The sequence below is a fragment of the Euprymna scolopes genome, chromosome 2 (assembly GCF_053919585.1).
Source record: "Euprymna scolopes isolate OS-2025 chromosome 2, ASM5391958v1, whole genome shotgun sequence".
Taxonomy (NCBI): domain Eukaryota; kingdom Metazoa; phylum Mollusca; class Cephalopoda; order Sepiida; family Sepiolidae; genus Euprymna; species Euprymna scolopes.
In genome coordinates this window covers 106,839,548-106,851,698 of record NC_136483.1, presented here as the reverse complement: position 1 = coordinate 106,851,698, position 12,151 = coordinate 106,839,548, and the positions used below count along the sequence as shown (strand labels likewise).

General features: G+C 32.8%; 1 protein-coding gene across 1 annotated transcript in view; it reads right to left on the bottom strand.

Moving 5' to 3' along the window:
* LOC145294069 (uncharacterized) overlaps window positions 1–11,248 on the bottom strand; it is a 27,712-nt gene extending 16,464 nt beyond the window's left edge. The window contains exon 1 of the mRNA XM_080141074.1: window positions 2,093–11,248. Coding sequence (XP_079997200.1) covers window positions 2,093–2,119 — 27 coding nt within the window. The 5' untranslated portion in view covers window positions 2,120–11,248. The remainder of the gene's footprint in view (window positions 1–2,092) is intronic.
* Between the last annotated feature and the right edge of the window lie 903 nt (window positions 11,249–12,151).

Below are 12,151 nucleotides of genomic sequence, written 5' to 3'. Positions count from 1 at the left end.
TTTGTCGGTCAGTCGCAATGCTTTAAAATAATGTAATAGATATATTGAAAATTAGTCTCATCTATAAATATCCAAATATCTTGATTCATTTTTAGATAAATAGCACAGCTCCCGGCCTTGCACGGTCGTAAAATACGCTTAAGTATGGTATTTTAATTTATGCAGATTTCGTGTTTATTATTATAGATCTAATTCTCTATTTATTATTATATTTTACCTAATATACAGTATTGATTTCAAAAATAAAATATGATTTGGATGTCATCAGCTAGAATCGAAGTCAAAATATTTACCTCTTCAGTGTTATTCGTTACCATTTGAGCTAACAACAGATGGATATCAAAACTTTAACATTTAACGACTTTAACGTATAAATGTATATTTTTGCATGCGCAGGTGAACAGAAGTCGACTTATGCCTGCCAAGTTTCAATTTTTCAACTTTGATCCCTGAGTCTATATTTTTACCGGCTAAAAGTCATATTGAATTCGTTTAGCATGTCCAAATTCCCTATTTATGAAGTTTCAAGTCTATAGACCAAAAATTGACAATAAGTTTGGTAGAGACCGTTTTACACGCATCTACAAAGAGCATTTATATATATATATATATATATATATATATATATATATATATATATATATATATATATATATATATATACAGAGAGAGAAAGTTTACCAACAAATAAAGTAGACACCATGATCTGAAATCGAAATCGAAACCTTGAGATCTTCAGTCTTATGTTCTACGAAGTGAGTTATTTAACTTTTCTTATAAGTCGATTTTAAAGCGTCATGTTAATGAAATGAAATTCAAACATTACGTTAATGAAAAAGCTTTGAAAACATTACGTTAATCAAAACGCTTTGACTTAACATTATATACTTCCATCATGTTTCAAATTGTATGTCTACAGATATATAGAGAGATAGAGTGTTAATGTATAGTTTTTCAAATAATAATTTGTAAAAATATACAATTCTAAAAATGCTTCTTATTTTTTGTAGTGGATCTACCAACCTAACAAAGTATACGGCCCGAGAGGGAGGGGGAATATTTTTGCTAAAAAAACAAAGTAATAAAAGGTTAGTGAGATTTGTAAACCTAATGTTTCATTTTCACGAACATGTAGTATTCTAACCATAATATTTAATTCAAACTAGCGAGACCCGTGGAAATTCCACAGGGGACTCATTCATATGTAATATATCGATGTTGGCATTCTATAGATGTTCAATGTAAATGGAGACGCTCTGGTATTCTTGTAGCTCTTTTGTTAAAACTGCAAAAGTATTTATCTAAGCTAGCAGGGACGCTTGGAGCAGCCCGGTCGTAAAGTACGCTCCAATATGATATTTTAATCCCTGCAGATTTCGTATATATTATTAAAATTATTAAATTATTGAATTAAATTATTAAATTATTATTATTAAATTATTATTATTATAAATTATTATTATTATTATTATTATTATTATTATTATTATTATTATTATTAAAATGGACAGAACATAAACTCTATAGCTTATGTTCTGTCCATTTTTATATATTATAATATAGTGACTTCAAAAGTTAAAAAAATATATCCATATCACTTGGGTGCATCAGCTTGAATCGAAACCGAAACTAAAACTTACGAAAAAAAATATTTGTCCATATACATAACTAGAGTCCCTTCAGCTGATATCGAAGCTGAAACCAAAACTTATGAAGAATTCTTGATAAAATTATTTCTAAAAAAATAAATGACTTGAGTGGCATCAGCTATAATTGAAACGGAAACGAAAACTTATGAAGAATTTTTGGTAAAATTATTTATTACAAGAAATGGATGGACGCCCATAACAACTAAACGACTTGGAAATACACAGGAAATAAATATAAAGCACACACACTATCGTATTAATATACAAATTCTATCACATTTCGTGTTCTATGCATTTTATTATGCAAATGCAAGTACTGCCGGGCGTGGCTTGGTGGACCACGGTCGTACGCCGCAGTTTAGTAACCCGTGCAATTGGTCAATACCGATAGGAATACAAAAAAAAGGGGGGATGAAGGAAAAGTATGAAAATAAAATACTTACTTTTAGATGTAATATTTCAAATTTCATCCCTCAAATCTCGCAGTAATGTTGAAACGCTTAGTTTTGTCCAAGAGTTGACTGTCAATGAGTGCCAAAACGCACGAAGAGGGGATTGACTGAGTTGTCAGGTATTTGGGGAGAGTAAGGAAGGGGGGGTAGAATTACCGGATTCTTGCTTTTGAGATTTACTCGGAGTTTAATTAATGTTACCGAGATAATTGTTATTTATTTATTTTGTTTTTATATTTAACGAGATAATATATATAATTTTTTTTTAAGTTAAAGGAATTATTGTATTTCAACGTTACTCAGATTATTTTAAGTTAAATTTTTTTAAAATTTGTTTAAGGTCAACCAGATTGTTCTTAGAGTGTTATTCGGATTAATGTTTTTAAGAGTAATCCTTACGGTTATTAGTTTTCAGGTTTTAGCATTATTCATAATATTGTCTGAGGGGTAAAATTAATTTTTTTTTTTTTTTGTATTACCGGGATTATTGTTTCTTTTTTATTATTATTAGTGTTTGTTTTATTGTTGTTGTTGTTGTTGTTGTTGTTGTTACTTTAAGTTAACTGGTTTATTTATTTATTTTTAATTACTCAGGTTATATTTTTTTAAGTTACCCGGATTATACTTTTTTAAAAATTACCCGGATTATACCTTCTTTTTTTTTTAAGTTAGCCGGATTATTCCTTTTTAAAATTACCCGGATTATTCCTTTTTAAAATTGCTCGGATTATACTTTTTTTTTAAAGTTACCCGGATTATTCCTTTTAAAATTATCCGGATTATTCCTTTTTTTTAAGTTATCCGAATCATTCTTTTTTTTTTTTTTTTTTTTTTTTTAGAGTTACCCGGATTATGATTCTTTGAAGTTATCCGAATTATTCTTTCCGAATAAGAAATGTAAATTAAAGAATTAAGAATGGTGAATTTAGCAAAATAATAATAATAATAATAATAATAATAATAATAATAATAATAATAATAATAATTGAGATATTATTGTTCGTTTTTGCTTGTTATTTAATTTTGTTTTTGGTTTGTTTTCGTGTTTACTGTTACAGTGAAAACTCTAGTTACCAAAATCTGGGCGCCAGAAACTAAGGGCGATAATCGTATATGAAATGCGTTTCTGTATAGCATGTAGAAAGCATATGGGTTGGATTGTTGTTGTAAAGGAAAAATGTTTTCTTTAACCAATTTTTATTTTGGGAAGGTTCGCCGAAATCTTTTGATATATATATATATATGTGTGTGTGTGTGTGTGTGTGTGTGTGTGTGTGTGCGTATCTGTGTGCGTAGTTTATTATCTTCTTTACTCATTTATTATTCACTGAAAATAGGTATCAAATTTATGCCGATTGTTTCTTCATAAAACGCGACCGTTTAGTTCCACTACTCTGTGGACAATACATTATGCAGACACTGCAATATTTAATCTTTGGTTTAGAAGACAGTTTCACAACAGGTCGGACAATACAAGGAAAAAACAAAAGCACTGCGTCGGAAACCGGAAGTAGAAGCGCCAATCTGTCGCTTCACGAGTGTCAAATCCTTGGGCGGTATCTTTTCTTCACATATGCACACGTACAGGCAAACACAATGAAACAAACTATTAAGATGAAAGCGATTATGTTTAAAATAACATTATATCGTAGCATCTTCCGTGAAAGTACTTGTCAGACAAACACAGCTGCGTTATTTTTTTGTTTGTTTGCTTGTTTGTTTGTTTTTTTAGTGAAAATAACGGACACAGTTGTAAAACATATTTGGTAATTATTTAGAACTATCCTGGGTGCCCAGCGTTGTCCGGGTGTTTGGAGATGTGTGTTGAGCAAAAAAAAAAGTGGTAGTAAGCAGGCAGGCTCGAACCCGTACCGCGAAAGAAGAAAAAAACGTGAAAAATAAAAACGTGACGTCTTTGTCGTTGCGTCCATCGCCAAACCGGAAGTGGCGACGGTTTAAATAAAGGCTAGTCGATCGAAAAGAGGGGATGGCTTTCAAAAATATCGGCGAAAAAAGCGACCCCTCCTTGTTGAAAAGTGCCTAGTTGAGGATGAAGGAATTAATGTTTTTAGCCATTTTCCGATATTTGTTGTCCGAAAATTGCGTTAAAATAACGTAAACGTAATACGGAAATGAACGATGTAAAAAAATGCAGAAAGCATTAATAATTGTTTATTTGGATAATTTAAACGAAAAAAAAACAATTGGGACACTGAAAACGTACACAGTAAAACAATACGTTTTATTGTCGTGTTGATTATTTGTTTATGTACGCATGCGCAACCAGAATTCGTAAACTGGATCTTGGGTTACAACACCCGTTACAAGGTTATTTGAGTTTTATAATTATATAGATTAAATTGTAAACAAACGAAGAAACATACAGGAATACGACTTTATTATAATATATTAAAACATATTTAATATTTTATCAAAATATCAATTTTAAACTTAATCATTATCATTTTCATTTAAAATCTTATTCTCTAAACAGCAATTCAAATAATTATATAAAGGTTAAAATTATAAATTCATGTACTTAAAAGTTATAAGCCAAAACTTCTGGGTAAACAACATTTCTTCTTTTTCTTTGATTGGCTTATGTGTTGAGGTGTTTTGAAGTTTCTGTTCGTGAAACTGTCATATAAAACATGCCATGACTGAAACATGGGTTTGTCAGATAAATTTCAATAGCTTTGAAAGTTTGGCCTTGGCTGTTATTGATGCTCATCGCAAAGCAGGGTATCATTGGAAACTGCAGCTACCGAAAAGCTTAAGGCATCTCGCTATCACTTAGCAAAAGCGGATTCCTCGGAATAAGAACAGTTTGACCTTTATAAGGTCCGACTGTAATTATTGCTTCAATTAAGTTGTCATGCATTCTTGTTACAACACACCTTGTTCCATGTGTTGTTTTAGGTGACTCGAATGATCTTAAAATTATGATTGGACAACTAACTTTAACTTTTAGAAGAAAAAGCCAAATTGAATTTAAGAACTCTGTATGATATTTCACAGCACCATCATCGTCTATTGTATTGTCAATAGATATTTACAGTTCCCTGTCCTCGAAATCTAACCATTAGCCAATTATTTAACTTGTTGACATTGAGATTTAGTGGTGAAACAATTGCTCGCTTAGCAATCCAATCTGGATGTTTTCTAATCAAGTATACGCCAAGATACACTCTTTCTTTCAATTTCTGTGTATTTTCAACAAATTTACCTAGTTCGTCAGGAATTAAAATTGTGTCCGGTATTTTAACATAAGGAAGACGTTCATCACCAAATATAAACAGACTTTAAAAAAAAATTGCTGATCCTAACTTTCCAGTTATATAAGCCCTCATATTTGTAGTTAGGTTCTTTACAAATATGTTTCTCCAAAAGTAAGATTCCTTTAAACTTGCCTTAACGTTTGCCATTGTTCCAATTTTTACAATAAGCAAACTTTAACGAAAGTCCCCCTGATAATAGAGGTGGAATACTGTCAATTGGCTTTTTGATGCTACTAATATCTTGTAATGTTCGAGCAATTGCTTCAAAAACAGTTTTATGAGTCATTGTGGCTTCATCAACAATTATTACTTTCGTGTCTCGTATTACTTTTGTCATTTTAGAGTTTCAAGTAAGAGAATATGTAGGCTCATCCATTCTATATGTATTCAATGGCACTTTGAAAGTGCTGTGCAAAGTACATCTTCCTTCCAACAACGTTGCCATAAATCAACTCGCTAGTGTAATGTTTCGCTTTCACCTAATTTTTGGTAAAATTACGTTTTGCAAATAAGTCTTCTCAGTTCAACAAGGTGCATCAAGGAACACGTTTTATGGTCCCCTCTTTCACTATTTCACCAACTCAGAAAAGCTCTATAAACATTTTTGGATCCTCTGTTAAATTTTGATATTGTTTATTAACCCTAGATGCAAACTCTTCCCTATTGTAGTTTATCTCACGTCTGTATTCATGACAAAGCTGCTCATTATTAATATCAATTCAATTTAATATACATGTTTTTGTTTCGAGTCTCAACTATAACTCTAAGGCGACACCCCATTTTTTTGGTCTAACTCGAGAGACTTTACACTACTTTTATTTTTAATAATAATATAAAAATAAGAATAAGTTAATACACAAAATAAACTTGTCCAGAAGGTAGAAAAGTAACTTAGCTTGCATTTGGTAACATTTATTTGTTTTATATTTCTTTTTTGTCCTTTTTAATTCTGTTGTGAAGATAAATTAATACACAAAAAACTTATCCTTTTTTGTTCTGTTGGCTATTTTAATGAAGTTGCTTATAAAACCAAATATTTACAAAAATATGGGAGAGTGGGAATCAAAGAAAAAAATAAAGCACGGTACTTATGAAGAATACCAATGTGGTATTTTTTACATGTGACCTTCAAGTTAAATTTGATCTTTACAATATCTTTTGTAACTGTTTGATGAAAGTACGTAATGGTTACAAAACGCTATCACATCTGGCTTTCTAAATAGCGTTTCTATTTCAGCACGATCCGTATTCTGCATAAGTACACAGACATAAAAATTATCATTTGATTCGCATAAATAGAATTTTAACTGCTTAACGATTTTTTGTCTACCGATTTTTTTAATTATGCATTTAATAAAAATAAGTTTAAGAAATTTATTTTCTGGTAACTAACTTACGACGCGAAAAGTAAGTGATCTATAATATAAATCTCACCTGTCTGTTAAAATGTATGTATGTATGTATGTATGTATGTATGTATGTATGTATGTATGTATGTATGTATAAAACTTTCGACATAGGCGACGGATTTTTACGGAATTGGTATCGTTTTGAAGCTCAACCCTTCGGACGACAAATATCGAAAAATTGGCCAAAAAACATTAATTCCTTCATCCTCAACTAGGTACTTTTTTACAAAGAGGGGTCCTTTTTTATTTGTTTGTTTTTTTTTGTTGTTTTTTTTTTTTGTTTTGTTTTTTTTTTTCGCTGATAATTTTAAATGTATTTCCCTCTTTTTTTATTGACTAGCCTCAATTTAAACCTTCGCCCATTCCGATTTGGCGATGGACGCAACGGAAAAAACTTCCCGTTTTTTTTGGGGGGGGGTCGCGTTCTTTTTCTCCTTTTCGGTACGGGTTCAAGCCTGCCTGCCTACTACCACTTAATTTTTTTTATTTATTTTTATTTTATTTTATTTATTTATTTATTTTATTTTTCGGCTCAACACACACCTCCAAACACCCTGGCAACGTCGGGCACTCAGGCTAGTAAAATATAAAATGTAGTTGGATAATAAAAAAAGAATTGAAACTGTAATGAAAACATGATAAGAGATTCCATCTTGTAATCTTTTACTCAATTAAGAATCTTACTACTCATCTACTTGACAAGCAGAAATGTGCAGCTTTTATAGCTTTCATTGTCAAATATTCTCCACCATCCAATTTCTCACTGATAGGGAAGAAAATCCCTTAAATGTCGAGGCCCCCTACGAACTCGCAGTGGCCGCCTCGGCAGTCCATGATTCGAGGTCGGAGTACTCAAACAGGGAAGCTCTTCAATGCGGCCTGCTGGAGGACTCTAAAATACCTCGCTCCGAAATGTTTCCTTCTCAGAGCAGCAGGCCGTTCCGCATCAGAGTCAATCTCTGGATGAACGCGTTTTTTTTTTTTTGTTTTTTGGGGGTTTTTTTAGGTACTAGTCCTTCATTTGTCAGGGATTCAGATGCTGGTCCATTCGAAGTGTCTGGCGGAGCCTCAACGGAGACAGTGTGATTAAACGACGTGTCCTAGTATTATTTCGCAACAAAAGCTTTTCATTACAGATAATTTAGTGGTTTTATAGGAGACGTCATTAAATAAGTAAGTCCAGCAAACAATAACCACTTACTTGTGCAGACAATCGCGCGTTTGCTATTGTTACTCTGCTTTGTTGGTTTTTACCAAGCTTTCTTTGATAAAATCTTCTGAGCTCTCGGTATCGAGCAGAGCATTCATAAATCTCCGCGTTAATTTTCACTTCTATAATAGTTTTTGACAGGCAGTCAGGGGAGGTGACTAAAGTTGCAGATGTATTTTGACGGCTGGCTTTGTATAGTGTTTTAGAAGACTTGCATACCTTTGAAAAATGACCAAGTTTTCCACATTTATGACAACGAGTATCTCTGGCAGGCCATGAAACCCGTAGGTGTTTAGACAAGCCGCAAAAATAGTAGGTGTCGTTTTTAAAGCGACATTAACCTAAATGTTCTCATTCGAGAAAATTGCAATCCTCTTGGTCCTGTAATCTAAGAAAATAATCTTCTGTGGTGTAATGTATTTCTAGAGATTTCTTGGTTCCTTTTGACGTGAATTCTAACGCCTCACTGAAGTTAGTATTCTTTTTTTTACAAGACTTAGAATTGGTTTTTAAACAGTCTTTTCTGACTAATTTTGTGTCGTCTTCCTTGACGAATCCCGATTGAAGAAAAAGAAACCAAACCACTGGTTTCTTTTTTTTAAACTTGCGATTTTTAACGTCTTTTCTCTTGACGAGGGATAGCGAGCCGACTTCTTTCTCGTGTTCAAAACTTCCAACAAAATGGCGCGCACATCTTTTATCAATCGAAAGGCACGCATTCAACACGTGATATATCAAGCAGTAACAGCACAGGATACACCAAGAAAAGGGGAGGTAAAGAAGGGGAGGGAAAGAGAAGGAAAGACAGAAGGTGGAAAATAAAATTTCTACAGGGCAGTTGGAACAAGTGGGTTTAGGGTGTCTGGCTGTAAATAAGAACTAGATTGTTGTATAGCACATTTGAAGGTATAGGCTTGCTCGTAAGTTGTTCTTAGTGTAAGGGTCTTATTCTCAAGAAGACGCTGTCTTACCTGAACATTACGTAAGCCGTTAATGAAGGCGTCGAAAATGTGTTGCTCTTGGGCCTCTAAGAACGTCATTGGTCAGAAGTTGCAAACTTTGCCCAGCGTCCAAAAGCTTTTAAGAAAATGGTCCAATGTTTGGCCTGATTCTTGTCGACAAGTCGCAAGTAGGTGTCTAGAAAATATCTCGTTTTGGGGCTTTGTGTATGTAGCGTTCAGTACACCAATTGCTTCTTTGTAGGTAACGCAACCTGAGATAATTTCGTTGACTGCGTGAGACAAGTGTGATACTATAAAGTGGCTCTGGGGTGGTTTGAGCGACTAAGTGCTGAGAGGGGGAATAGACAAAGGAAGAGGAAATAGCTTAGAATAAACAAAGAAATCGGAAATATCCTACAATCAACAATAGATAGGAAATAGCAAACTATAACAATAGAAACCTACTAATAAAACAGGGAAGGCCAGCTTTCGGTAGCCAGAGTGGGGTGGGCGACCTGAGAGACGAAGACAGAGGAGACAGTCAGTTGAGATCTAGATGCGCTAGACGACGGATGGGAGTTGATAATGACTACAGTTGAACAGTTATAGAGTTGACTGTGAAATAGAGTCGTGGACAATTTTAGAGTTGACTGTGAAACAGAGATAGACGAACATAACATCAATAGGACGGGGAGAAGACAGACACACACACACACACTCACAAGTCCAACAGTCAATTTATATGTGAACATTGGCGTTTGTGTTTTTCCTTTCTTTGTTCATATTTCTATTTTGTGAACCGCGTGTGTTCTCATCGACAGTCGCCAACGGGAAAAGGACGATCCGGCCATGAGGAATAGAGGAATAGTCGAACGAAAAATCCACGGTACAGGACGTTGGGAGTCGCGATCTGACGAGGGAGCCACACGTCGGGTTACACAAGTAGTTGGTTAGGGGCGCACACTTATTGATAGCACGTCCAGGTCTTTCTGAATGTAGAATCTCGATGAAATGTGTAAATGTCTCCTGCCAATGTTTCCAGCACTTGTAGGCTAACTCGCTTTCTGGATCTGTTCTAAATCGATCTGGTTGCAGAAATTGTTCCGTTTTTAATTGAATAAATTTTAATGAAAACAGGACAAAAGATTCCGTCTAATAATCTTTTATTTAATTTAGGATCTTACTAGTCGTCTACTTGACAAGCCGAAATGTAATAGTTTGGATTTTCAAATAGAAGATAGTCCATATTCATATCGGAAACTATAAATAAACCTTTTGGAAACTAACAGTTCACATTTGTTTACTTATATTTTCGGATACTCATGCAGAGAGTGATCCGTGCTGAAATAATAACGTTATTATTTAAAAAGCCATTCTTAACACGGGGAGGGGAGAGTGTTTTGTATCTGTTCTGTACTTTAACCTTACAATTGAATAAAAAAAAACATAAAACTTTAATTAAACTTGGAAATACGATTTAAAAAATAGCGCGGATCACATTAACACCTATTTTCGTATTTGGTTTCGAAAGTAATTTTTTACTGATATCTAAGAAATAATTAGGTAGATTATATCTATTCTATAAAAATATTGATAACTATTAAATTAATATTTAGATTAGTAAAATTTTGTTTGCTCTAAATTAATTTATCAGGTCGCAGAATTGAAATTTTCTTTCCTTTTTTGCCAAACCAATTCGTCGATACATCGAACTCCCAACTCATAATCCTTTTACGATTTTCATGAAAGTGAACCACATGTTGGATTTATGAAAGCATAAAACACATACATATTCACAAACGGAGAAATATCTCTCATATATTAAAGGGGAAATAACTCTAATAGCGTAAATAGATAAAGTTTACTTCCGTTTTATACGCAACTGATGCCGGTAATAATAATTGAAAATAAAATAAATATGAATCGAATTCAAAATACATTAAATAAATCAATTTATATAATATTGTTCAACAGAAAAATTAAAACAATTATATTACTAATAAACATTAATATAAAAGAGTTAATTATTTAAATAGATTTTTAATGTAATATGAGGTAGGTTTCCTTTGAACAAAACAAAAAAGTGTACAATAACCCGTTTTCAATATAAGAATTAATTTGGGAAACGGTGTACCTTTTGTATCTATTATTAAATACTTTATAATAGATTAAACATATTTTTTAAAACTAAAATTGCATGACAAATATTTATGCTTACAAAACGAAAATGTGATATCAGCAGAAGAGGCCTTATAATCAAGACGAGACGTTGATGGACGTGTAGCTTGGTTAGTTCCTTTTTGATCTATCACAAAAATTACGTAAAAAGACTAAATATTCATATATATATATATATACATACATATATATATACATACATATATACATACATATATACATATATATATATACATACATATATATATACGCGCATATATACATATATATACATATATATACATATATATATATATATGTATACATATATATGCATATATATGTATAGATATATATACATATATATATACATACTCGTGCTGGTCGAAAAAATAGAACATCATGTTTTTGGCGCTAAATTCTTATTGTGGACGATCTGTGAGATGTAATTGGTGCTAAAATATCCCTATCATGCTAAACTAACTGAAATAGTTTTTTTACGACATAATTTTTTTTCATATCAATTGCAATGTCAGTTATTTAATATTTCGTGTTTCAAAATAATAGAACAATGCAGGTAAGTAAACAAAATAGTTTTTTTATTAACACAAATACAAATAAAATTAATCAATATTTAGTAGCAGCACCTTTTGCCTTGATAACAGCATCAATTCGCCGGGGCATGGAATCAACAAGCTTCTCGCATTCATGTGTTCTGGATTGCAATCTTCATGGCTGCAAGGGTAGTAGGTTTTTCTTTGCGGAGCTTCCTCTTCATCTGGTCCCACAAGGCTTCAATAACGTTCAAATCTGGCGAGTTTTCCAGCCATTCAAGAACAGGGATTGATCGTTCTCGCAGCCAGGAAGACATGGTCTTGGCAGAGTGTGCCGGTGCCAAGTCATGTTGAAAAATGATGTCTGTAGCCTTCCTGTCAAACTGGTTATCCAACACTGGCAGTAAATTAGCTTCCAGTATATATTGGTACACTTTTGCGTTTACAGTTCCTTTGATGAAGCATAAATTACCAACACCTTTAGCACTCATACAGCCCCAA